Source organism: Aquila chrysaetos, chromosome 11 (assembly GCF_900496995.4).
Source record: "Aquila chrysaetos chrysaetos chromosome 11, bAquChr1.4, whole genome shotgun sequence".
Classification (NCBI taxonomy): Eukaryota; Metazoa; Chordata; class Aves; order Accipitriformes; family Accipitridae; genus Aquila; species Aquila chrysaetos.
In genome coordinates this window covers 41,131,099-41,158,357 of record NC_044014.1, presented here as the reverse complement: position 1 = coordinate 41,158,357, position 27,259 = coordinate 41,131,099, and the positions used below count along the sequence as shown (strand labels likewise).

The following is a 27,259-nucleotide window of genomic DNA, read 5'->3' as shown; positions in this document are numbered from 1 at the left end:
TCACGTATCCTGCAGCAGAGGGACTACACAGGCGTGAAACTTGGAGTTTTATCTTTCTTCTGTTGTTTGTATGTGTGTGAAGCACTGTGTATTGAATAAAGTTCATTTAATTATGGGGAGAGCTGGAAAAATGAGCTTGGTGATAATACGATTTCATAGTGCTTAGTTACAGTAGTCAACAGTTAAGGCATCCCAGCAACGGTGGGGTGAATACTGACTTTCACGGAGAACTATGGAGAATAAAACAGTTTCCTATATACCGGCAGAAAAAAAAGAAATTTGCTCTTTAAGGTGCTGACATAGGGGGTAAACACATCCAGTAAAAACTGGTTGCAATGTCAAAATCAATTATTATTCTGCTTTACCCTTTACATTTGATTTGAATTGCTTTACAGAAATTAATTACATACATTTTATAATTACACCACTTGTGTTACTTTATAATAATTCTCAGAAAGGCCAAGTGACTTTCCTGAGGTCTTATGTAAGAAACTGAGACAAGAGTCTCAAATTATATATTGTATTCTGGACAAAAATTATGGAGCTTCAATGCAAAACCTTGCTAAACAATAAAACATATCTAGAAGGTAGGCATATTAAAAATTATCCATAAAAACTACCATAGGTCCAGTTATTCTTTGTACAGCCTTATTAACTTGAAAATATGTGGATGTGGACAGAACACACACACATACACAAAGACACATTCATTCAAATGTCTCCCTTCTCCAACAGTATTAAACAGAATATGGTGAATAAAATTTGCAGTTTTGCTACTGTACTGCCATGCTAATACAAAAATCAATTTCTTTTGCTTCGGAGATGCCAGGTGCCTTCTGAATATGGTACTTAGTGATCCTGCTAAGATAGTGAAAAAAGTGAGAGAGATGTCAAGAGAAAATGCATCTTTAGCGGAAAAATCAATGTTTTTAATTAATTTCAATTTCTCATTTTACAAATTTCATTACGTCCAATTCTATTATAAAAATCACTCTTTCAATATGGCAAATAATTGGAAGAAGAAAGTTCAACTGGGTTTAATAATTCATTTATCTGAGTCTTCAAATGTTTCAGTTTTCTTCAATAAAATATAACAAAATTATGGAAGATGATGTCAGTCCAGATAAAGTCTTGTGCGTAAAAGATTTGTCCAAATATTTCATTCTTGTCTGTACTTTGTATAAATTCATACTAAACTAATTCATCACTATCAAAACACAGCAATTTAAATGTTTGTAGGGTTATATACTTACAGTCTAGCTGTTCCAAATCCGTTCCTCTGAATAATGCGTACTATGCTACGGAAAGTCATCACTACTCAGGAAGCAAGACACGGCCTGCTGCTTAGGTGGCCCAGCAAAATATGAAGTAAAATCGTCTCGATTTTGAAACAGAGTACGTAAATACTGGCTTTGTTTTGTTGCCGTGCATTTAATATAATCCTTGTTATGATCTATATTTGACTCTCCTGTAATGAAATACGTCCACAGTTGTCCCATTCACATTCAATTATTCTATTCCTGGGCGATGAAACCGTTATTTTGGGGTGGGTGCTGCCCTGAAGGCTGGGGGGCAGCCCCCTCGGGTGGTCGCCCCGTGGGGTGAGCCCTTCAGTGCCTCCCTGCCCCTGGAAATGAGAGCAGCCGGGGGTCAGCCGTGCGGAGGTGGGAGGCTGGCGGGAAGCGCCGCTCTAAGTTCTGCGTCTCTGACACACACTACGTTCCCGCGCTGCAGCAGGAGGCATTCTTTCAGCCAGCCCTCCTCCTCCTCCTGCTCGCTTCAGGCAGGCAGTAACACCTTGAAAGCTCCTTTCGGGTGAAATAATCTTCCTAAACACGTGTTAGAGAAACATGGTAAGATTATAACGTATCGCAGTCCGCTAGAGGAACGGCTTTCCTCTCGTGAAATAAACTGGGTCTGCTCACAGTAGGTTGCTTGGCACAAGAGATCTTGGGAAGATTGCCTACAACCTATTATCATTTTGATGGAGTGCAATAGGCAATGGCCCTTTTTTTCCTGCCAGCTGTTTCTTGGAATTGCCCTGCAGTGTTGCGTATCGGTTATGTTCCTTACCTATGTGACTGAGAGAGAAATAAAATGGCTCCCTCTGAGATGCAGGAAGAATTAAAAAAAATAAAAATCTGGTGGTCACTGTGCTTCTGGGAAGAGCTAGACTTCAGTGATCACAGAATGTTGAAACCGATGTCCCTAAAACTCAAGAGACAGCTACAGAAGTAAGCAGTGACAGAGGTGGCTGAGGTCTCTTTGGTACTTCATATTATCCCCTTTTTTAATGTAATTCTCAGGAGATAGCTGATTTATTTGAGACCCTGTCAGACTAGCTTATGTAATAAGGGATTGCAGTGCAGTGGCTTCAGGACTCCAGTGAAGAATTCCCGTTTTTAAAGGAGAAAACTTGGGGTTTGTCTCTCTTCTGTCTAAAATTCTTGTTTTATGACATGGGGTTTGCCATCTGTTCCCAGAGCACACAAGTTTAAGGATGGGAGTTTTAAAAAAATAAGGTAACCTTTTCCTAAACAAGAAAATACTGTTGCTGTTGACAAATCACATTGTGTTTTGCAAAATCAGAGGAGAAGCCTTTGGCCGCTGCAATTAGTTTGTTGACTTTACAAGTATACCCTGCTCTGTTTGCAGTCTAAGGTTCTGAGTTTTTTGTAGGCTCTTCTGTGTGTGCTGCATTAATTCTTTAGTATTTTGCTACTAGTCCCTCTTTTATTCTCCCTTTAGATATCAGAATCTTTGGGCATTACAGTGGGTAATTAACACAGCTTGCTGAAACAGCTTGCCACTTCAGTAAAAAAAGAAAGTTGGAGTCTTACTGCCAGGGTAGAAGTGTTGTGAATGATTACAATTAGGCTAAGGCTGTGGTAGAAGCTGGTCAATGGATCATTTATTTATTTATGAACATCTAGCCATAAGGGAAAAAAGATGCATTGAAAAAATATGGGGAATTTCTATCTGTCTGCTTCTGCCAGGTTAGAAAAGTGGGAGGGCATGAGCAGGGCAGGATCATATGGATTTGACAGGAGGGAGAAAGACCTTTCACTCCAGAGGCAGGGATAGGGTTCAGGTAAATATCGGACTTGTATAAAAGCAGTATTAAAGCCACTGCAAAGTGATCTGACTGCTGTCCCAGCTCATCTGCTTCTGGCAGGTTGGCCCGTTAGGGTATTTGTTACCCAGTACTTACAGATGTGTCAAAGAGTCCTAATACTGCCTTTTTCCTCAGTGAACAAGCAGTGTGTCCCCTGAATCCCGTCTTCAGAGAGCAATTCAATGAATGAAAAGTGAACTTACTTAGGAAGGTGTTCGGTGGTTACTTTCAAAATCCTTAACTGTGTACTGATAATTGGTAGCTGCAAAGTGTTGAGTACAAGCTGGGCATGTGTAGGAACTCCATACAAAGAAACTCCCGAGGCCTTTCTGGAGAAAAATAGCACTTTTTTCTGCCCCCTTGGGAAACGCTGACTTTACAATGGAATTATAAACTGGAAGTTTTCCATGTTATGTAAATGTCACTTTCCCTCCTTCTGTCCTTTTTTCCCCTCAGCTCAGAAATGGGTAATGCGTTCTCTCACGCTGTCGTGGTTTAAGCCCAGCCGGCAACAAAGCACCGCGAGGCCGCTCGCTCGCTCCTCCCGCCCGGTGGGATGGGAGGGAGAAAATAAAACGAAAGGCTTGTGGGTCGAGACAAGGACAGGGAGAGATCACTCACCACTTAGGGTCACAGGCAAAACAGACTCGACTTGGGGAGGGGGGCGGAATTTGTTACCAATTTGTTACCCTGTAGCCCCCACCCTGCTACCAAAACCCTGCCACACAAACCCAATACACATGCAAAAATATTTTCAGCAGTACCTAGCAGCAGCATGGAGAAGACTAGAGATCGCTGTTGGCATCCACATACGGCTGCTGGGGGATGTATGAACTTAACCAAGTATTCTCCTAGACCATAGGCTCCACACTTAGGAGTTAAGGCTGCTAAAAGTGACTTGGAAGGGGAAGCGTGGCCAGCGGTGGAAGCTCAAGAAGAGAGTTGTGAGCGGAGTAGCGGGAGGGTGATGGGGAGACCAGGTGGGACACCAGCTGGAATTATTAGAGGTACTTGAATGAGGGCAAGATGAGACTTGTCACCTTAAAGCTTGGCGTTCATTAGACATCAGGCTCCAAAGTAGTATAACAGAGTCTGGTTTGTGACCACATTTCCAAAAAAAATCAAACGTTTGTTTCAATCACAAACTGAACCCATTATATTGTGAAATCTGTATCTAGTAATACCTAGTGACAGGCAGCGTCTTACATACAAGCTAAAAAAGCAAAACAGAATAGAGAAGAGCCTGGGACATGGGGAATGAACACAGAATAGTTTGGCAGATTTGAGTCTTGAATTTCATTCCAGTAACAGGGTTGCCTACACCCTATTTATTTTTAGCCCAGATCATGCGTTTAATTCATAATAACTGGATACACTTGCTGAAATGTTGGTACATTTGTACATGCTACATTCCTTCCAGAACCCTGAGAACAAGAGGTTCTTCTGGGGGGAAAATAAGAAAGAATAGGCAGAGGATAGGACACTGGGGCAAGTGAAGCATCTTAGTCATTCTTGTTAACATAACACCTATTTGACTTGAAATTATATTGGCTCGTGTAATGTTTGCAGCTAGACAAAGATGATTTCAGTAAAAATAGAGCTCATTGTTAGCCAAAAAGTTGTCTTGTTTCACTTTTTTATATTTTACCATATGTGAATATTCAAACTCATCAGAGGTTTGTAGACATATTTATTTTGTGTTCTATTTTTAATTGCTGGGGTTTTAGGTTCCAGTTTACTTTAGAATCGCTTAGGTTGGAAGAGACCTTTAAGATCATTGAGTCCAACCGTCAACCATGCCCACTAAACCATGCCCTGAAGTGCCTTGTCTACGCGTTTTTTGAACACCTCCAGGCATGGCGACACCACCACTTCCCTGGGCAGCCTGTTCCAATGCCTGACAACCCTTTCAGTAAAGAAATTTTTCCTAATATCCAATCTAAACCTTCCCTGCCGCAACTTGAGGCCATTTCCTCTTGTCCTTTTTGACTGACTAGATGCAGTTGCTATACTTTTGCCATAAGCTGCAGCTGATTTTTTTTTTTTTCTCAGATTATTTCAAAAGCAGAAAATTGAGGCTGAATACGGAAATGCTGCACCTTACTAAGGTGCAGCATTCCTGTACTTCCGATAGTACTGGCCATGAATTCTAACAACTGTAGTTTATCAATAGCTAAATATTATGTAATTATAGAAAAATATTTTTATAATTATATTTATTAATATGTAAAATAATTACATTTATTGTATGTTACTAATATTTTATTAATGTATTATAGTAATCATTACTAATATGTATTCTACTATACATAACATATATAATAAATAAGTAAATTATATAATTCTATAAATAGGTAAATAATAGTGAAAGAGAGGTATTTTTCTGTGAGGCCAGGGCAAAGATCAGCTAAGCATTAAGGCAATCAGACTAGTGGCAAATGGTTTGCAGTGTGTGCATGTGGTCTTCCTCTATTTGTGTTTATTTCTGTATGAAATCTGTGGCACGCGTACGGTCCATATGTAAAGTAGTGGAGCTTCCCTGTAAGGTGAAATGTGCCATCGGAGCCGTTTGCCAGGAGTGAAATCTCAGTCATAAGCTACCATTTTATTTTCACATTTATACTCCCTGTAATAATCCATATAACTTTTGGGTAATAAATGTTTCTCTTAGTAACCATACCTTGCTGATTCCTGAGATCGGTTGTTGACCTAAATGTGCCAGGAGCATGGCTTTGATTCAGCAAAGCACTTTCATACAGCCATAAGACCAGGCCTGCCAAACAGATCATTTAAGCACAGGCTTAATTATATTGTTTGCAATACTGGCAGATCCATGAGAGTTCTTTTCAGTGGGAATCATTGCTTATGCTCACTGTGATAAAATGTGATGAGGTATGTTATATCAGTTTGTGTTGGAGGGTAAAGCATGTTACTGTTAGTCTGACCAAATACTAGTAGCTGTCAATTTGGTGGCCATACCAAAGGCTACATTATTGTTTCAAAAAAAAAAAAAAAAAAAAGGGTATTTCAGCCAAAGTTTGCCCGTGCTTACTCAGTATCTTACTCAGTATCTTACCCAACATTTGCATATTATAGGGAATACTACATCTGAAATGAGTAATTCCATTTCTCATTACAACAAACTACATGAATCTGTCAAAAAAACCCAACAAAGTGAGAAGTCTACCGTATGCTATCTAATAACTGGGCACGATGCCTGGTTTAAATAAGTTGTCCATTGTCCAGTCCACTGCCTAGGTAGCATACTGTATGTTCCTTTCAAGTTTTTCTTAAGTCTGTTTATATAAAAGTCAAATACCAATGATAATAAGATTTAATTAGTTTTCAAAAGAAGTCCTAAATTGTAGTCTTTAAGTTTTTAGTAGCTTTTCCAGTCCTTCTGCATTGGAAATAAACTCTGGAACTTTCAAATACTTGGTGGCGAATTTTGTACCAAAGTGTGGGTCTCATAGCTAGATGTAGTTGGATAACCATTCTTCTTTAGATGATGCCTTGTGTAAGGAAAAAGAGATTGCAGCATCCGGGCACAAAGTTTCTGGACTAAGAAAATTAAGATTTGGCCAGAAAATGGGCTTCTTAAAGATCTCTTGTAAATTGTTCCCTTTAAAATATGGCTGAACATGCTTTTGTTAACAAAAAACCCCATACCGTTTTATCCGATAGGCAGCCAACCAAAATTAATTCACAGAAATCCCTTCACAGAATGACATGCATCTCTTAAAGCCTAAGTCACTGGTGGGAGAGATGCATTCCATGTGCTATGTACCTTAAGCAAAAACACAGGAAGAGCTGCCCACTTTCTCTCCTTTGATACCTTGAAGAATCAAAGTACGTGAATATGTTTTAGCACTTTCAGACCCTCAGATTTCACTTAGTAGTGAAAAAGATAAATGTACAGCTGCTTGGGAGCTGAAATACAATGTTTCTGAAAAACAATATTGTAAGGGCTCTTATACTTAGCAACAATTCTCTTTGTATTCCGTCTTTTGCCGCATGTTTTCTGATCGTCTGTTAATATTTTAGGAGGTGATGGGAAAGTTTGTTTGTGCATGTATTTGGCTTACACTGGACTCATGTATTATTGGCTGTCAGCTTTGGTCCTCAGCTGTTGGTGATGCAGAAAATTAATGGAGTCTTCAGCCCAGGCATTATGATAATAGAGTGCTTGAAGATGTGCCATCACCACCCACATGACTCAATAGCTCATACTACCAATAAGCTCTTTGCCCTTTGGATTGCTGTATTAATAACCTTCATATTTTGTATTTTGGTATTTTAAAGTTGGCCCCGACATGCCTAAATAAAGACAAGTTGTTTGAAATGCAGCAAGAGGAAAGGGCAAGGAAGACATATTTTCTTTGGGGGAGCATATCTCTTTACTGGTGGCGTGCTTTCTACCTGTTCAAAAGCAAACTTCAAGGTGACTGATCGGTCTTAGCCAGCCTGAGTGAGGGATAACATTTTCAGAGAGCTGCTACAGAGGAAGGACTACAGTAACTACTGTCAAGGGGATATTTTACCACTGAACTCAAAATAGCTGTGCTGATTTAGCCCGGCTGCTGAGCTGGCCACACAGTTTCTCCTTGTTCTTTTGTTGTAGTGTTTTGAGAAGAAGAAGTGAAACAGGATCTTGGGAAATCGGGGTGGAGGTGCTGAAAACCTGTATGCTGTCTTTTTGTTTAAAGAAGCTGCAGTGTCCAGTACAGAAGACAGGAAGCCAATGCTGAGGGAGAGCATAGATATCAAAACAATACAAAAATAGGATAGATGATAGAAATTAAAAGGTGGATCAGAAGGGAATAGGACAGGTGGGTTACTTGGTCACTGCATACAAATAATACTAGGAGGTTGTGGGGAAGGGATTTAGCGGTTCCCTTCCTCCTTTCTTGGCTAACCTTGCAGACAAGCAAGCCAAGCACCCCTGTGGAGCCACTGAGGACCCACTCCCAATTAAATTCCTGAACAGCGTGAGCTCTGGCTCCTCTGAAGGACACATAGTCTGCACAGTGTGGTTACGGCGTGTCACATAATGAACAATAATGAAAGGTGTTAGTCCAAGCAAACCTATTCCCACACCTGACAGTAAAGGGCAAAACACAGAAAGCTGTAAAAGCAGCCACATCCCAAATGTGCAGGAGCTCAGCTGCTGGTGATTAAATAGGTAGCCTGCCATGACAGCTTGAATCTTCTTGTGTGACTAGTTACCATCTCTATACAACATTATGTCTGTAGTGCTGTTCCCTTTCCTCCACAAGAGGCCTTAGTTAGGACTGCGTAGTGGTCACTACTGAGCAGAGGAATATGGTACAAACCACACAACATTTTTACACTCAAAATATTTACACAAGTAGCAGTAGGAATGGTTTGCTGCCTCCTTCTCCTGGTTGCTGCCTATCCAAGCTCTGAGTGACATCACTGAGGGTTTGGGCTTTGCAGCTTGCTGGGTAAGGTCCTTAGTACGTCAAATAAAAATAAGTAATATGGAACAATTCATCAGTGCAACTTACTGTTAGGAAGGCTTCCAGTATGTGCATCAGTTGCTGTAAAATAACAGCTGGGTAAATAGTGCAAAATTTATACTTGGATAATCTGCAATTAAGAGCAAGTTTAGGACAGAGAAAACAGAGGACTAGATTGGGTTCATAGAGGGAGTGGAAGGCATGAAACAGCCTCTTGCTGGTTTTTTCCTTGATCCTGGTAAAGTAAAGCCTTGACTCCAGGGAAATTCTGCTTTCCTGGAGAAATCATTCTTTTGAATGATGGTCTTGCTCCACTAGAGAAGCTGAAAAAACACAGAAAAGTTAAGTTTTCTTCCCTTCTCCCATCCCCTCAGCCATACTGGCTAGTTGGGCAAACAGAGCATGGTGGTCTGTTCTGTATTTTGAAAGTGTGGGAGCAATTTCCTATTGTGTTTCCATCTAATAAGGGAGCTCTGGAAACTAAGCAGACAAAATACCTACCGGCAGGCTTGCTGGAGCAGTCAGCACCAGCTCCCTTAACATCCTGCTGCCCTGCCTCCCTGGAAGAGCAGTGCCGAAAAGGCACAGTCTACCCCACAGCTAATGAGCTACATGGCTATTTTCAGCTGCTGTTCAATCATTTGCTGTCTTGTGTAAAAACAGTTGAGAACTACACCAGCAAAGTCAATGGCTCTAAAATGGCCAGGCTGATATAAGACTGAGAGTCCAGAGGAAACATCATCCTGCATGACAAGGCAACTCTGTATTCTCCAGCCTGCTTAAATGCAGTCATTTTCACCATCAGGAAGCAGAACATGAATATTTCCTATACTGTAAAAAACTCCTTAAAAATGAAATTGCTAGATCCATCTCTTGCACTGCAAGCTTTCATGCTGGAGTCAAAAATTAACCCGTCAGCTTTCAACTCCTTTGACTGTAGCAGCAAGTTTCTCCTGTTGATGGTAAACAACAGGGACTTTGAAGCATTTTCCTGGTTTGTTTTTACATAACTCTTAAGCCATTTCTGCTTTGGATATATTTTGTTTCTCTTTATCCCAAGGAAGTTTCCACAGAGTTGCAGTGTATTAATTGAAAAGTGGTATTTTTCACTGCAGCAATAACACTTCCAGTGTATGACACAAAATCCATAAGATTTTCTCATCAACAGTGCTACTGCATTTTCTTTAAGAAGTAGTTCTGCAAAAAAACCAAGCCCGCTAACCATCTTAGGAGAAGGAGTAAGCCAGTTCTAATGGTCTCTCAGATAAAACAAAAATGAAGCGTATAGCATCATCTGCTTGAGCTTTAATTATTTAATTAATCTACTAATACGCTCCTAAATTGCGCTCTGTTGGACAATTTCAGATGACTGCTTTTGTTATATTCACTTTTTCTTCCCAGCACCCCAGCGGTTTTAGTGGGTTATTAGAGACAAAGTGGTTTATTAACAGTTGTGTACAACCAGAGCTACCTCAGTGTTACAGGCAAAACTCAATGGGATGCAGAGGAGACTCTGTGGAATACGAACGGAGGCGGGAGCCCCGAAGAGGGCTGGGGAGAGTCACTTGTCCCTCAAGCGACCACCAAGAGCTGCTGGCAGGGACAGGGAGGATGACAGAGGTGAACGGCGCTTTTCAAGGCTTTTGGGATTCAGGGGGTTGGCTGCAAGGCCGGGAGGCAGAGGACAGGCACCATTCACTTTCTGAAGCCAAAGTGCTGATCTCAGGTACAAGACCAAGATGGGCAGCACCATTTTATCAAGCCCTTCTGTCTCTGGAGTTTCAATCGCTTCCACGTCCTCTGCCAAAAGTACCACCCCTGCTTACCACCCTCGCTTCTCTCCTCACTCCAGCGCCCAAGAGTTCTTTCCTCTCCTGCATACACACACATACCGGTCCCTCTCTGTCTCTTCCAATGCAGGGCATTTGTTTTGGTTTGGTTTTGTTTTGAAATCCAACCTGAGCTAACAGGGTTTTTTTTATCTCCTAATTTCCTGAGCCAAATATACAGGCAAGTCCCCAAAATTTAACCAAGAGCAGTACACAAGGGATAAGTAGTACCTGGAAGCAAAAATAGCAGGTATGACCACATAGAATTGTACTGTCTACTACTGGTAAAGACTTACAAGTACTTTCTTCATAAAGAAAATTTCTAAAAGCTCATTAAACAACTTGCTGCATAAACACATTTTTCTTAAACGCTTCAATTGTGGACTCACAGGAACTAAATAACACAAAACACCTTTTCAAGAGAGCTGAAGACCTTTTAAAACCATCTGGAACATCAGACCTGCATGATGTCAGGTTGCTTTGTCATCTTCTTCAGTAGAGATGCAACTATAGAGCTTCCCAAGCGATACCAGGTTAAAAGTTGGGAGAAAAATAACATTAGTGTAAATGCAGAGAGAGTTACCACATCTGTTCCCCACCTTCTCCTCAAAAAAAAAAGCCAACTTGTTATGTCAGAACAGTTTTTAGCGCGCACAAGAGCAGGGCTCCAGGGGTGGGCCGAAGTAGAGGGACACGTTGTTTTACATTTTCTTGAGGGCCCAAGAGATGAGAGGACTTTCGTTACTTTTACTTACCAGGAATGGCTCGCTCACTTAAGACAATGATGAAGTAATTGGGACAAACTGCAAACTATGCTCAGCACAATCTGCAGTGACAAACTGCTGCTTACAAATTAGGATCACTAAATACTAAAGAAAACGACATCAGCAGTGAGAGCAGAGTGACACAACCTTAAGTTTCTAAAAAAAAAAAAAAAAAAAAAATCAACAGCTTTGGGATTCATGGAAATGGTGTGAATGTGTCCTCTGGTACTAATGTGCCTCAACAATGAAAAATACAATCTATCTCATTTTTTAGTGCTCCACTGAATTTTTTTAAATAAAATTGCCTTCAGTTGTCCATCATACTTTGCTCCGTAATGCAGTAATGGGGAGAGGACATGGCAAGCTAATGAAATAATCTGAGCTGCTGAGGTGAGAAAGCCTTGCAAAGCTGCAGCTAAGAGCGAGCACAGTTTTCAAGTGACATGCTGATACGCTATGGACATCATGCAAACAGAGGGAAGCAGCAATGGATTGAAAAATTAATAGTCTGAAAACTGGGGCTAGGAAGGACTGAGTAGATTTCAGGATCAGCTGAGTACCATTTTTCAATAAAACTTACTGAGCAGCACATCCTTCTTCAGCACTATTAATAGTGGCATAGAAGTGGTGGTTCCCTGCTTCGCAGACCTGCTGAGGGGCGTAATGAGCTAATACACTGGGCTCTTTACATCTTCAGGACTTGTTTCTTATCCCCCTGCCTCCTTAGGCAGGAATAACTTCACCTTGTTATGTTTTTCGCTTGGGTTTGAACTCTAACCAGGAAAAAGAAATCTAGATACAATTAACAATTCTTTCAGCTCCTCTCAAAAACCAGCAGTAGGTTTTGATTTTCTTGCTCATTTAGAGGGTTGGTTTTTGCCTAATAAATTCCTATGTAATAGGAATAGCATTGGAAGTTGAGATCAAACTGGCTGTTGACTATGGCCAGGATAAGAGAGTAGTGACTAGCACTGCAGGAAGGAGCATTAAATCAAGCAATAAACTGTGCTTTAGTGATACTAATGCAAGAAAAACTCTCACTCAAACCAGACTAATAAAGTACACTTAGTGTGCTGGAAGGCTGGCATTCCTATAAGCAAACCTGGCAGGCTTTTGAACTGGGTGTTCATTAGTGTTGGAGACCAATAAGGAGACACATTAAAAAAAAAATAAATCCCACAACACTATAAAGATGTCTTCTCAGTAGTGTACATGCTTTTTTATTAATAATGTGATAACAAGATATGAGTTACAAACATTTGATGTCAAGGTGACCTATATCAAAGGTGTAACCCAGAGACATGAGAATTTATTAAGAGAGTAACACCTCCCCAAAACAAGGTTATGTCAACTTACCTGCTGCCTCCTGGACCTGAACCTTGCTGGGGGAGGAGGTAGTCTGAGGGGGTGGGCCAGAACCTGAAATACTACGTGGAGATTTTGGTTTTACGGTGTGACCATAATGTACACTCTCCTGATCTCCATACCATACAGAATCTTTATCTCAGCTCTGCTCAGTCTGCCAGCAGACCTACTGGAAGTAGGTTGTATGACTGGCTCTCTATTAGCTCTGCCAGCTCTACTCGACTGTTAGCCGATTCCCACTCTGCAGCCCTAAGAGGACGAGCGAAGACTTGTACGTGTTACTAAGATCTTGGTGCAAACGTGTTGGAGGGAATCTGAGTTGGGAAGAAGTAATTTTGCTTCCAAACTTCCCTTTTTGTTTCATTTAACAGATAGTAAAGTTAGCGAAGGGGGAATAGTGATCTGTAAAATTTTCAATTCATGATCACTATAGGTTTCATGGGTTTCTTAACCAACAGCCTAGAAATTATACCGCTCCAGTCCTGAACTTAGAAAGAGAGTGCCCCCAAGAGGAAAAACACAGTTTATGGTTCTTTTTGCTGCCCATATTGTGCTAGGCAGGTGCACTGTTGTGCAAAACATGGCAATAAATGACATGGAGCAGCAGCCCATAGTCTGGAGCTGCCTCATAATGGCAGTCAATGACGCATCACAACGTTCTGGCATTTGAGGCAGCCCTTTCACCTTAGCAAGTACAAAAAAACATGCCAAAGGATCTTCTTAATTGCCAAGCAAAGACATCTTGAGTAACAAGTGTCATCTGGGAAAACTTAGTGACATGGCAGGGAAGACAGGTTAGATTCTTCAAAAAAAAAAAAAAAAAAAAAAATCAGTCCAAGTGGATTTTGGATTCAAACAGGTTTAGAAAAAGTTTCTTTCTCCAAATATCTTACAGAAGCCTAGTGGTGATCACGCACTAACAGCACTTATCTTCATTACATACTTTGAGATACAGTGCAGCCATTTAGCAAGTCACTCACCAGCACAGTCCTGCATTTAGGACTTCTTTACTGTCGTAAGAGAAGTAATTTAAATCTCTACAGTTACCTTGCAAAAAATCTCATCATTCCTAAGATTCAAGATATGTGTAGTTCACCCACTGATCTCAGAATAATGATTTATTTCATATTTGTTCTTTTGTGCAGTGATTAGAAAAGTTTTTTATTGTTAATATCCGATTTATCTGAACTTCCAAATGTAACAGTCAGCAGATTTATTACAGCTCACAGAATAGAGTAGGAAGCAGAACACAGATTAATGTTAATGTTTCAAAAGGCCTTTTGAAAAGCTATTATTACTGCTGTGTTGCAGTCAATGCTTTTTTTATTGCATTATTACATCTATGTTGTTAGAACACTTTCTGTGTTTCATCAAACATTTTCAAACTTACATTTCCAAGGCTGGGCCTTGGACGAGGGAAGAGCTTTAGATCTTTCAATCGAGATACAAGTTGAGGGCCCAGGCTCTCAGCTACCATCAAGCAGTCCAGCTGATTTGATCACGGTGTAATGATGCTGATAAAGGATCTGGCCCAACAGCATAATGTTTAAAGAGCTCTATGTCGTAAGATACATGCAGTTTAGTATTGGCCACATTCATCGCTGGTGAAGGAATGCCTAAGCCTAGTGAATGCAGCGGGACTTTGGGCAGGTTGGCACATCGCATCCTCCTTTCCAACTACAGCAGTCCCATAATGTATCACTCAAAGTGCTCTGCTGAAAACATGCCAGTATAAAGACATGATAGTTTGTCACTGCAAGAGAATGGGTATTTTTTTTCAACTGTGTGCTTCTAATTAATCCAACAGCATTTTCAAATAATTTAAGCAAGTGTTATCTTACAGATTTAGAGAAAAGCAAAACATTAACATATAATTATTAAATAAGTGGGGGAAAAGATGAAAATAATCAGAAATTCAAGATAGGAACACAAAAAGTGGCAGAATATTAGACTATTTCTCTGCCTCTGAATTCACTCATGACTTGAACAGGATGGATTCTCTTCTTTGCAGAACCTTTTCTGACAGCCGCATAGATTTCTTCTGGCTTCTCTCTTTTAATTAGGGGCTTCTTCTCTGGAGCCTTCATTCTCCACATCACAACAGGATGTCGTGGGCCCGCAGGACTCTGAATCTTGATAATCTTTGTGGATGCAATATAGGACATCTTCACTGTCTGCACCACAGCATTCATTAAATTTTTGGCAGCCTGAATTAGTGAAGTGACGCTATCCAACTGTAGTAAGAAACAGAAACATTAGCCTAGGAAGCTGGTCTGCTTTTAATCACAATATGCTCAGGAGTAAACAACAGTTAAAAAGTAAGAAAGACTCCCATACCATACCAAACCCTTATTTCTTTGTTTTCCCCTTGGTGTGTTTGATCATTGTATTTATGTTCCACTGCTCAGACTTAAACCGATACACAGAAATTTGTGCTGGTGGACTATAAATGCTTAGGTAGATAACGTTTGTTGTCTTCTTTTTTTAAAACGTGAATTCATTATGCTTGTCTGCAGCATCTCATTGCAATTACTACTCATGGTTAATGAAACCAACTCAAAGAAGAGCTATGAAAATGTGACCTGTTACTTCCTTTGTATCAGCACTAGGCAAATTCTCCAGCTGCTCCTGTCGAATTCCAGGCTCCCACACCCGCTTCTGAGCAACGCTGGGATACTGTGAAGTAGCTGGCTTCGTCAGAGCTGCTGAACCTAGTCTCAGTGGCTAAGATTTTTAAGGGTAATTGAGTGGGATAGCACACAGAAATTGCAGTGACTGTGTGGCCTCTCAAACTGCTTAAGGAGTGCCAACCAAAGGCAGACTGCGTAACAAACTAATCCCTATCACCTACTACCATCTTCAACAGGATACTACATAGGTATACAAGCGTTAAAGCAAAGGCATTTTTCCATCAATACGGATGGAAATAGGAAATAGTGCATTTAATTCTAACTGAAAATCTGCTAGCTGGAACAAAAATGACAGCTTTAACAAGGGAGTAGGCTCTGCCGTACTGCTCTGTAGTGCAATACAAGCAAATTCAGTGATTGTGCTGCTCCCTTCATACCTTGGAGGCCTGCGGGCTGCACAGTGTCTGTGGGCTGAAAGCAGAGAGCGCTGGGGACGCTTCGCTGGCTTAGCCACCTCCTCAGCCCCAAGGACTTGGGCAGCCTAGCTAGAGGCTAGTTGCACTGTGCAAATGGCAAAAATGATCCTCTGATGTGTATTGAGTAGAGGCGTTTTATTCTGTGTTAACCCTCCCCAGTGAATCTTAATCTCAAACTGCAGGCACCAGTGTGGTCCAGTGATGTGCTCCAGAAAGAGATTTCAAGCAGACTGTTTGCAGAACAGAGTTACTACTCTGATGGGGAGAGCTATGATCTCAGAGGCTGTGGCTTGACAAAAGCAAGAAGAAGCGCAAGTATTTGACAGGAGGCCAACACTGGCAAAAGAAGTGATGCCTGTAATTGGCCATCAGTATTACTTCAGCCCTTGGAAATGAGAAAAAGTGTGGGTTTTTTTTTTTCTTTTTTCTTGTGTTCTCAAAACACAGACTGATAAGGCTTGGGCTCATCCTTTCAGAAGTAATAGGGACAACAAACACACAAAAGGGGAGGAACTGGTGGCTGGGGGGGGGGAGGTGTCCTTCCATGTCTTGTGGTCTTAAAATCCAAGAGCAGAGAATTGCTCTGTGTACATTTGCTACAGCTGTGGGTAATGTTAGGCATTGTATGCCATCCCAGGCACTTCAGAAGGTATCACCACACATCCAGTGCAGTCAAACAGGAAAAAAATTATCCCATTTTAGGTGAAATGTTTATGGTTTTATTTTTGGTCATATGGGAAACTTTTTTTTTGACAGGGTCGGTTAACAGCTGAGTGATGCCATATTTCATTTTGAGCACACTGCTTTTTGTACCATTAGATTTCTTTTGGATTTATTTGCTTGAAATAAAGGCTGCCTTCAGGTATTATTATTCAGGGTAACTTCAGGGATCTTTGCTGTGGTAACAGTGCACCAAAGAACTGCTAGGGACAAATATTGGGCATAAATCACCTCAGTGACCTAAATGAGTAGCTTTTTATCTGGAGAGATGACACCACACTCCTATTTAATTACAAGGCTGACAATTTCAATTTGGAGAGGAATCTCCAGTCTGAATACCTTCAAGAAAGCTCTATTTTACATATTTATTATTTGAATATTATTTAGTATTTAAAACTTACAGTTACTATTTCTTTAAAATACTTTTTGTTATAAGTATTATTTAAATAAATAAATTGTACCTGAGCCGCCTGCTGCCTTATGACATCCTCCCCTAACAGGGAAGAGGAGTGTTAAAAGCTGAATTTACATCAGTGTGCCAGGATGAGAATAACACTGCTTTTAGGACAATATATAAACTTCAAATGCAAGACAGTCTACTTTCTAGAGAGTATGTGTGTGCGCGTACACACTTCCATGCTCCAAGCACATTGTTCAGCAATATTTGTCACTTGCATATATGTCAACACTAGGAAAGCCCACTATGGTTTGGATGTAAAAATAGTAGAATTACTCCATATAACTGGAGAGACTACATTTCAGCTTCTAAACATCCTCTTTGTTGAAACACTTCTGTAAAAGCAATGAAGTCAGTTCTCTAAAAAGGCCATCGGTTTTAGTGGGAGAATGATCTTGCACTTTGTCATCCAGCCTAACTGCACAGTCTTTTGCAACATGCAGATTTGCAAACTGAGCCATTAGGAAAGGTTCAAGGTCTTTTCCCCTTTGCCAGGTCAAATGAAGATCAGGTGAGGAGTGTTACTGAGTGTTCAAGTTGATTGTGCACATTTGATACACATACACAGAAATGCAAATAAGGCAATAATAAAAATGCAGCCAGTGGGCTGGATTTAGTTGCGATTTGGAAATGCCCCTGAACTGGCAGAAAAAGCCTCCAGTTAATATCACGTCTACTGCTTCTCTCCAGAAGTGCCAAAAAAACCCCTTACTAATTCTACCCCCCTCGCCCCGCCCCCAAGTTAAAATACTTAGAGGCCTGGTTGAATGCACACATATGTCTGATAGCAAACTGAAATTATCTCTACACTCCCAAGAAAAAGTGTAAAATTTCCCTCTAAAAGTAAAGGCTTCTAAAGTTCATTACTTGCTGCAGCAAGGAATTTGGGCCTGTGATTTATAAACTGAACTTTAGGGCAGCAGGCTGCCGAGGCACTCTGCTAGGTTAAGCAGTACAACATAGTTTTTGTGATACAACCATTTGACATGAAATTCAAAGCATGTGGTGACCTCCAAGCCTAAAGCTTATTTCCAATGCTGCTTTTAAACCAAACATTTTATAAACTTCCAGGCTATCAGTAACGTGTTCTGCTCAGAGGCCTTGTCATTACACTCCTGATAGGTCGTCAGTCCCAGTATATCCCTTTTCCTAGGGAGGCCGACTAGTGGTGTAGCATTAGCTCGCTGGCAAATGAACTGAGATCCTGTCCAAATTTCAAACTGCTGAATACTCGGCGTCACAATATGTATTACTTGGTCAGAAGGACTGAGGAGAGAAAGACAAAAGTTTCCCATGACCTGTTTTCTTTCATGCTAACCAGAGGATTAATTATACACAGATACACGTACACACACAAAATTTTAATTATCTGTTGTTTTCTGGAACAGCTGACATCACCATGATCCCAACAGCTTCTTAAGAGCTTTGAATAACCTTCACACGTACACACACCCTCCTCAATGGTCAATACTGGTGGCATCATACACACTCACTTTTCTAGCACTGGCTGTGTAGTAACACCACTATGAAGCTGCTGTGGGCCAGAGGGGGGAAAAGAGAAGATAGTTTTGGTTCTATGGCAGGTGTATGGGCTTAAGGGGCAGGGTTTTTTTTTCCCTGAAGTTTCTTGGTGACTTCAGTGTCTGTAATCCTTCCACTTTTTTAAGGTTGCCTGGAGTTAGAGCCACACTAGGAAGATGGCAGGCTGGGCAGCAAGCTGGGCTGGGGTGTCAGTGGCAGGTCTAGTCAGTGCTGCTCCAGGAGTGGGGACAAAAAAAAAAATAAAAATCTGTTCACATGGAAGGGAAAAAGCTTCTAGAAGAAATTGGTAGCAGCATCCAGGCAGGATAAAGGTTGTCCAAAACTTCATCAAGTTTTTATTGTGACTCTGGTTTATACTGTGAAATACGGATAATGAAGCGGAATCCTTTTAGGAGACCGTTATAACTTGCCTTTCCTCTCCTGGGAAACGTAACGGTTAGTTATCACCTCATTCTGGCATCTGTAGCTCCTTTCACAGAAAGGCTGTCTGTGGCTGTGGAACAGTCCACAGCTCCTTCACCACACCACTGTGATCAAGAAAACTGTGTTTTTATTTCTTAAACTATAATCATATATATCTACTATAAACAAATAATAAAATAAACTTCATGGGTCTCTAATTTTGATGAGATGGTTTGCAATTACAAACCAGTATGTGGCTGTTAGCCTCATAGTTTGACATGAGATCTGGGGAGGGGACACCTATCAACTCTGGCGTTTTAAATGCTAAAAATCTGAAGACTGAATTATAAACCCAATTGTACACCTGTACCAAACTGCTGTGGCTGAATACCACTGCCCCCTTGCCATGCCAGAGGAACTGAACCTCTGCCATATTATTTAAGCTCTACAAAAGATGCCCTGAGATACAAACGACAGGCTTGCAGAAAGATACCTAAAAAAAAAAAAAAAAAAGCTGGCCGTGTGCCTCCCTGCTGAAAAGCAGACGATCTGTCTACCACTAAGGCTCTTCAAATTAGGGGTTTTGCTGCAGGTACCATAGTGGCGGGGGGGGGCGGTGGTGGGGGTGGGTGGTGTATGTCAGGACAGGCAGCAATCACCATTAGTTTTACTTTGCTCTTGGCATCTCTGCATAGGCAATGAAATACAGGGAGACTTAATGCTGCCCTTTAGGCTACTCGTGTTATTTGCAGTGCCTCAGTGTTCACGTTCCCCCTCAGTTTTCTGGATGCATCTCACACTAGTCTTACTTCTATACAGAAAATGTGGTTATTGGGGGGGTGGGGTGTATTTCTTAACTGCGTTCAAAATTTTGGAGAACATTTTAGAAGATGTTTTTGGACATCTTACAGATGGTAAGAATCAGGCCATACATTTAATCTTTTGTCTCCAGAGAGCAGCTCTTTTTATACTTCGATGCCAGTAACATTACAGAGTTTGGTGTAAATCTATTGTTCTTCTATAAATCTAATGTACTCAAGGACTGCTTCACTTGGATGCTTTTATCTCAGATATTCAGCAGGCTCTTCAAGGTCTTATATCTAGGAAAACTGATGAAATGAAACTTGGCATAAATGAAAGATTGGTAAAATATTCATTGAGCATTTAAGTTCATTTCATTTAGAGAGATGTAGCTGCAAACTCTTCAGTGTGTAGCAAGTGGTACATAAAGATTCACTAGCAAAACAAACCAACCAACCAACCCCAAACTAAAAGCTGTTTATTTTTGCTTGACTCCCACTTTTCCTCTTTTGGCACTTTCCATGGAGACACAACGTTCCAGGCTCCACATTTCACAGGTCTGACTGCATCAGTCAAGACAGTAATTCATTAAAGGATTTAGGAAAAGCATCCCTTGCCATACCTTTATTCGTTTAAATAGGTCATCTGTCCTATGAGCGTTAGTACTTTGTTTCCATTGCAAAAGGAATACAGAATGATTCTATAACCACTCTAACTTCACATTGTGGTGAAACACAGAAGATAGAGACCTGAAGACAGTAATTAAAAAAACAATCACCCAAATCCCTCCTCCACCAAAAACCAGACTGGCAGCACTTATGCTCAAATCGACTCTCTCGTCTCCAGCGCTTCCATTCCTGTTCTGTAATGAGTCCTGTGTGCAAGTAAGCAATCTCTCCATTGAATAACAAAGCTGAAGGGAGTTCAGAAAAAACTGAATTTTGAAACTTCATTTTCAATTTGTTTACATGCATTGTATTTTTCACATTTTTGTAAAATAACCTCATGTCTTGGCAGTAGTAGCAATCCATTACTATAAGGAATTTAACAATGTAATAACTGATATGGTCTGTTATTTTTGCTTACTATTTAGAATGATTAAGAGAATTATAAGTTAGAATTTGAAGAAGCTCTTTCTCTGTCAAAGTATTTTCTGTTCAGTGTACTAGGAATGCTTGCCTTGTCATGTGTCAGTACGAGTTGTTTCTGTAGCAGTTAATCAAATACAGAATTTCCTTATTCTCAAAGCACGTGAAGTCAGTCTCCTGCTCACATTCTTTGCATAGATCTGCAGACACTGTCTGTCTGACGTAAAGAAGTAGCAGACAACTGCCCTCTGGAATAAAGCTGTACAAGAGACTACGCAAAACAATACTCGCAAAACACTTCTTGATACATAACGTGCCAGTCTGCTAGAACCCCAGTTGTGTTACTCTTGATTGGTCTGCTGTGAGCATAGATTTTTTTGCAGGGAACTGAGGTTTTACTATTTGAGCACAGATTTATCAATTGGCTGTTTACAATCTCCCAAGTCCTATTTACAGTTCAACCAGACTTTCATTTTTCATACAGGTGAAAACTAAGAACTGAATATCAAACGCACAGTTCTTTAATCAGTGTTTGAAGTCTGAACTTAAAATTCTTTTGGAAACAAGGTCAGGTATTAAAAATTAATCTCAATTGAACCGCTAGGTTTAAATACATTCCTAGAAGCAAGTTTTCTTTGTTATGGTATACCGAAAGACTAAGACTGAATTTTTATTTCTTTGACAACTACTTCTGAAAATAAGATGAATTCTATGTTTCTATGAAGAGTAGTGAGCTTCTAAGTAGTGCTGCATTTAAGGTAAGGAATACTTAATCACATTGTGCTTTTCATTTTTTTCCCCACTTTTTTACTATGTGTAACAATTTGCTGTTGTGAATTATTTTAGGGTTCTTTCACTAAGGTTGCTATAAAAAATAAAGTGATTTAATCCCTTAAGATTAGAAGTAGCAGAACAATCCAAACAGGTAAATTATTAAGAGTGAAATCCTGACTGTTAAAGACATTGGAGTTTTCCTTGGCCTGGGCCAGGATTTTATCACTAGTTACTTGCCTTGTTTTCTGAGCCAAGGATGTTGTTTACATTTCTGCAGTTTCTTCTCCACCAACAATTTCATTTTAATGAAAATGGAGATCTTATTGTAACAGTGAGACCAGAAGATGGGTGTTCAAGAAAGCACAGGAAAATGTTCAAGAGATGGAAGCACTTCATTAACTACCATGTTTCTTCATATAATTGCCAGATGATCCATAAAACCTGTCATGGATTCAATCCCAGTACAGGTTATATATAAAATAAGCCAAAGGGAGACGTGCCATTGCGATTCTTTTTTCCCATTACTGGAAACTTCAGCGTTTTGCTCATCCCTGCTTTGCCATGCTCTCCTCCCTGTGGGATATCGGAGAGATTTCATCCCAATTTGTGGAACTGGCCTCAGGAAATCTGCTTCACCGTTTGGGCAAGTAATCTGGGGGTGTTTCTTTTCAGTGAGCTGAGTTTTCCTAAAAATGTGGCTATTCTGTTGGTTATCTATCTCTGCCTGTCTATCTAGTAATTACATTAGACACCTCAAGGGTATCTAGGGCTTGTTCTGCATTTTACCTATTTTTCAGGTGGGGAAATTGAATCTAATGAACTAAATAACCAACCATTACCAGGATCTGCCTCAGGCTGTATAGGATTCAAAGACCTGAAATTAAGTCCTGTAATTAGACCAGGCCCTGCGTCCAAGTGAAATGATAAACAACTTACGTAAGTACTGTAAAACCGTTTCCCTGAAACACCATAATGGAACATATGCTTAGACAGGCGGTTAGCTCAGTCCCTCCCAAGTCCTGCTGCTTTCACTTGCACGAAGGTTTTAAGAAAAGGAAACTATTTTATAAAAAACAGGTCCTTGAGAAGAAGAGAATGATGGTTTAATACATATCCTTTCCTTGCTGTTCCATCAGCTGCTTTAGTTTGTGAAGAAACAGAGCACTCGTTGCAATAATCTTTTACATGCGAAGAACTATAAAATACATCCTGATTTTACTAATTAGCAAAGTAATTATTATTAGGAAAAGGTAAGTGTCTTGTAGTGTACATTACCAGTAATACTTCTTGCTGCTTTAAATTAAGTTTTTCCTGGTAGATGCAGTTTAGAAAGCAATAGCAACAGAGCTGTCTGTAAGTAATTAACAGGAAAAAACATCCCTTGCTTTGCTTCCAAAGGGCAGGAGTTCTATATACACACACCTACTGGCATACACTAGACAAAAGCAGTGAAAGATGTAGCGTTATTGCATTAAAAAACCAAACAACAGTGAAACATCTCTGTCAACTCTCAGTAAAAGAATATTTTAAAATAATATACCAGCTCTTAGGGGTTAACGTCAACTTTCAGAAAATTAGCTGTTTAGTATTTTCAGAATCAAATACCAATATAAGAAGTCATTTTATGCATAGTATAAGGCCCTACAAGTAGCCTTCCAGTATTAGTTCAAACAAACTGAACTACAAGTTCCCAATGACATGAAGAAATACCAGCAAGTGAAACAAACTGTCTGAACAAGGAGCAGTAGCTGTGCCTGTGGCACACGCAGGCATCACCTTTGTCAGAACAGCAGCTACGGACTGAAAGCAAGGCAAAAGAGAAATTTTTTCACTGAAGGTCGCACAGCAGTAAAAGCAGGACAGCGGTACTGAAGTCAGTGGAACAAACTGTCTACCTATAATAAATCAAGTGGGCTGTGACAGTGGCCAATATTTCAATATGATTGCCAACTTGCTGCTTAGCCCTTTGTTCCCATTCTTCAGTCCTACAGGAGCTGCAGCTAGGAAGCCATTCTGCCCATCTTCCCTTCTCTTTTAGGAGGAAAAAGCAAACCCAAACAGAAATCCTAAAAGGAACTGAAATGCACTGCTCCCCATCTCCTCCCCTGCCCCAGCAGCAGCTCTTACGGAGTTCAGCAAAATGCCAGCTCTTGCTGTGTGGCTCTTCTCTAGCAGTAACTGAAAACCTCCAACTCCAACAAAGGTGTTGACCAGCTTGCCGGCTGCCACAGTACTTGCATGCTGGCTGAGACACGGTTTTCCTGGGGTATGGTCATCCAAGGATTGGGACTGTGTCAGCCAAAAGCCTGGTGGCAGCTACAGATACCCTACCTTGTATTCTTCTACATGCTAGCTTATAGCTTTGACTCCATGTGTGTTTACCTGCAGTATAGCCTTCACAGCTGAAACACAGTCTTAGCAATATTGTCCAGGCAACTTTTGATTTAACTGGTGTGGGAAATCATCGGTAACTCGGTAAGTGCAACAGACGTTTAAATCCAGCCTTGAAGCATGAAGTTAGAAGTAGTAAAGCACCAACATTTGGCACAAAAGTGGACTTATGTCACTGTTTAAGTCTGGTTCTTGAGATACCAACAGGAAGAATCAAAGATAAATCAAATGAGACATTTGCAGGAAAAATAGAGTGAAACAGCCTCTAATGCACAGGTAAGGCTGGCTAACCTGGGAGATCTTTTCGATGCTTTTTATCAAATTCTGAGAACTCTCTCTTCCAGATTTCTGTTTCTTTTTTAAGGCCAAAAACCTTTGTCTCCCTTGCCAATATGAAATGAAATACAAGAAGATAATGACTACAAATAGCACAAAACAGAATCGCCTGGCAGAAGTCAGAGAGCACGATGCTTGCATATAGGATATGTTAATTTTCTACCCTGCAATACAAATTGTCTTTATTTAAAGCCACTGTTGGGGAAAAAAGCAAGCTGGCAATGTGCAAGCCTATCATTGTGCAGTACTTGTAAATGAATTATCAGATTATCTACATAAATGAATGCAATTACTGTCAAACTGCATACTGCAAATGTTACCCCATTATATTGTGCCTGAAGAGGCACAAATTTATTGTCCATTTCCTGTTTAATCACACCTAGTGAAGACTTACTGAATCCTCACCATTTTTACTTGTGCAGCTTACAAACTGGCAACGCTACCTGCATTATTTAAAAATTTAAGTATTTTATGGGAGCAAGAAAGACAAAATACTCATCAAGGAAATTTTTCAGGAATTAAAAAACCAAACCCACAGTGAATGAAGAATTAGAAGCCAATAAGTCACACCTCTCCCTCTCTTTTTCTGTTCATGACCCTTTACAACCACTATAACTGGGGCTCTGAGCATTGCTGCGCCACTGGCTGGAGTGAAGGTACTGGAGCTCAGGAAGGGCAGTGAGAAAGGCAGGTGTCCACCGAACTGCAGTAAGAGACTACAAGATTATACGGCCTGAAGTCAAAAAGCCACTAATTGAGGAGAGCAGGTGGGAGGACCATCAGCTGGATACTCCGGAACCATGCCAACTGCCCCAGGCAAAATGGCCTATTTAACCTCCACTAATGATATGGCAGGGGTATTGAGGAAGAAACATTCCAGGGGAGGCTGTCAGAGGAGTGTTAGAGGGAAGACAAGGACAAGGGCACAGGGGCCACAGATGAAAAACAACTGAAACAGATAATGTCATACAGTGAATGGATGACTGTGAGCTGTGTTTGTGGATTACAACAGACTTTTTCATATGCATAATGCTCTTTGTTGTCATGGCAGTAAGTCCTGAACTGAACTGTGCTGGCAGTCACCAGCACCTCCTTAGGTACCGTGCTTCTGTAGATGAGAATCCGTTTTCCCGTCAACAGAGATACAGGTGCTCTTATAGCATGGCATTGCTGACCACTGTTACATAGTAGTATACAAGGTTAATCTGTAATGCCATTTTATGTCTACTTTACTTTCTCCTCCATAGCTTCATCCAGAAGAGGATACTGGTAAGACAGATGTTGTGACTTAGCTCTGTTTCAACAAGACCGTTCTTTCTTTTACAGTTCTACAAATACATGATAGAATAAGACTATATCCTCTGCTCTTTATTCATCTGTTCTTTCCTCTGACTTGGTATTTAGGCTTCAATAGAGGATTTTTTTCATGAACCACTACTCTTCTTATAAGGAGAAAAAAATTTAAAATTCCTTAAGGCCAATTTAAATCTGAGATCCTTATGCACAGTTCTTATTGTTAGAGAAAGGGAAGTGTGGGGTGGATGTAAGTGCCATCTTATATCTATACAACAGTGCTTTTATGTGTGGATTTATGGTCTGTCACCAGCTTTTGCTCCATCATTCTCACTTTCTACAGCAAAGTTGACTTGCCAGTGTGGAAGTTGATACTAGCCATCTGAATGTGGAAATCTGTAATTTCTCACAGGAGAGGGGCTTTCCTCCTCAGCTCTTCTGTTTGCATACACCTATAACAGCTCGTGAGGGAGTCGGGGAACTGCAGGGAGCAGACAGCTGAGGGATAACCACGAATCAGGTAGTTCAATCTTGAGCAGACATGTATGTACATGGGTACAGAAGAGAGAAATCGCAGCGAAACAGTGAAAGCAAAAAATGGAGCAACCTGCAAGTACAATTATTTCCCTTCTAATTATGCCCTTTCTAATCCACTTTTTCCTGTTGTAGAACTTCACTATCCAGAGGATGGATACAGTTTCAGATACTCTGAGAGTCATGGGGTTTCTTACTTAGTACATAATGAAAACTTTACTATCTGCATGGGCATGTGCTCTTTTTTTCTTAATCATGCCTGATGTTTCTTTTTCTGGTTCTCATTCTTTATTAGCATAAATAATAGATAAATGAGAGAAGATCAGGACTGGGGAGAATATAGTCCTGTTCCAGCTACAGTTCTGACTCCTTGAAAAAAGAACTTTGCTATTGATTTCATGTGAACAAAATCTGAAGATTTAGCAGTGTTGCATAAACCATAAAAAAACCCTTTTGGCTAGAAGAGTGAAATTCAGCTGCCTGAGCAGACACTTGACAGATAATCAGGGCACAGATGTTCTGTCCACATATTTTCTATAGAGTTTTCTCCTTACTATGCTCCCAGATCTTGTGTATGTCTGCATGTGAGTGTGTGTGGCAGGGAGATAGATAACCTCTGTGCTGTCCTATGGAGAACTTTGTTTTGTCACTTTTTCCAAGGCCACTAACCTACATGACCAAATTCTTAAGCCCCCACATGGACTCTCAAAGCCAGAATTTGCTCCGGCTTTTAAAAAAAGCAATTCAATCATCAGCCATTTTGTTTCAGTACTGAATTCCTCTCCCTCTCTGCTTATCACTTTATCCATACAAAGTATTTTTAATTCCCATATTCTCCTAAAATTGAAGCAAGTCAAACACAAATAGTTCATTTACATATAGATTAGGACAAGCCTTATAGGAAAGCCATCACAGTATGTTGTAGTTGCATTTTCACATAACCACAATTTTAATTGAAAAGGGACAGTTGAGCACAGTCAATCATGAATGCCCTCCCCTTCCTAATAACAGACATTTAGACCAGTGAGACTTTTTTTTTGAATTTTATAAAAAATTTTTATAACCACCAATACCAAACAGGTATGTCTACACTGACTTTAAAGGCTTTGGTTGAGTGCGCAGATCTCTTGGAGCATTGGCTGACAGTTTTTCTCTCTTTTATAGGCCTAACCGTATCACCCGTATTTAAAAAAAAATACAGTCACTGTTGGAGCATTTTCCAAGATTGCTTTAACAGAGTAACAACCAGAATTTACAGTGTC

General features: G+C 40.4%; 1 protein-coding gene and 3 long non-coding RNA genes across 10 annotated transcripts in view; 3 read left to right on the top strand and 1 right to left on the bottom strand.

Annotated features, from left to right (window-relative positions):
• LOC115348104 overlaps positions 1-15,569 on the top strand; it is a 49,299-nt gene extending 33,730 nt beyond the window's left edge. The window contains exons 2-4 of the long non-coding RNA XR_003925745.2: positions 7,418-7,629; positions 10,072-10,215; positions 15,157-15,569. This is a non-coding gene — a long non-coding RNA (uncharacterized LOC115348104). The remainder of the gene's footprint in view (positions 1-7,417; positions 7,630-10,071; positions 10,216-15,156) is intronic.
• LOC115348102 overlaps positions 1-27,259 on the top strand; it is a 262,022-nt gene that overhangs the window by 227,531 nt on the left and 7,232 nt on the right. For 2 of the 3 annotated variants that reach the window (XR_003925743.1, XR_003925742.1), the window contains exons 1-2: positions 24,629-24,937; positions 25,418-26,076. The exons of the other annotated variant lie outside the window; for it this stretch is intronic. This is a non-coding gene — a long non-coding RNA (uncharacterized LOC115348102). Of the gene's footprint in view, positions 1-24,628; positions 24,938-25,417; positions 26,077-27,259 lie in introns of those variants that run through there. 3 annotated transcript variants of the gene reach the window in all.
• The window catches only part of CTNNA3 (catenin alpha 3), a 549,510-nt gene continuing 534,634 nt past the window's right edge, over positions 12,384-27,259 (bottom strand). For all 5 annotated transcript variants that reach the window (XM_030030142.2, XM_030030141.1, XM_030030143.2 and 2 more), the window contains one exon: positions 12,384-14,787. In XM_030030142.2, the coding sequence (XP_029886002.1) occupies positions 14,500-14,787 (288 nt within the window). In that variant the 3' untranslated portion in view covers positions 12,384-14,499. The remainder of the gene's footprint in view (positions 14,788-27,259) is intronic.
• LOC115348103 lies at positions 20,988-24,612 on the top strand. Its single transcript, XR_003925744.2, has 3 exons — positions 20,988-21,427; positions 22,241-22,379; positions 23,832-24,612. It is a non-coding gene; the product is annotated as an uncharacterized LOC115348103 (long non-coding RNA).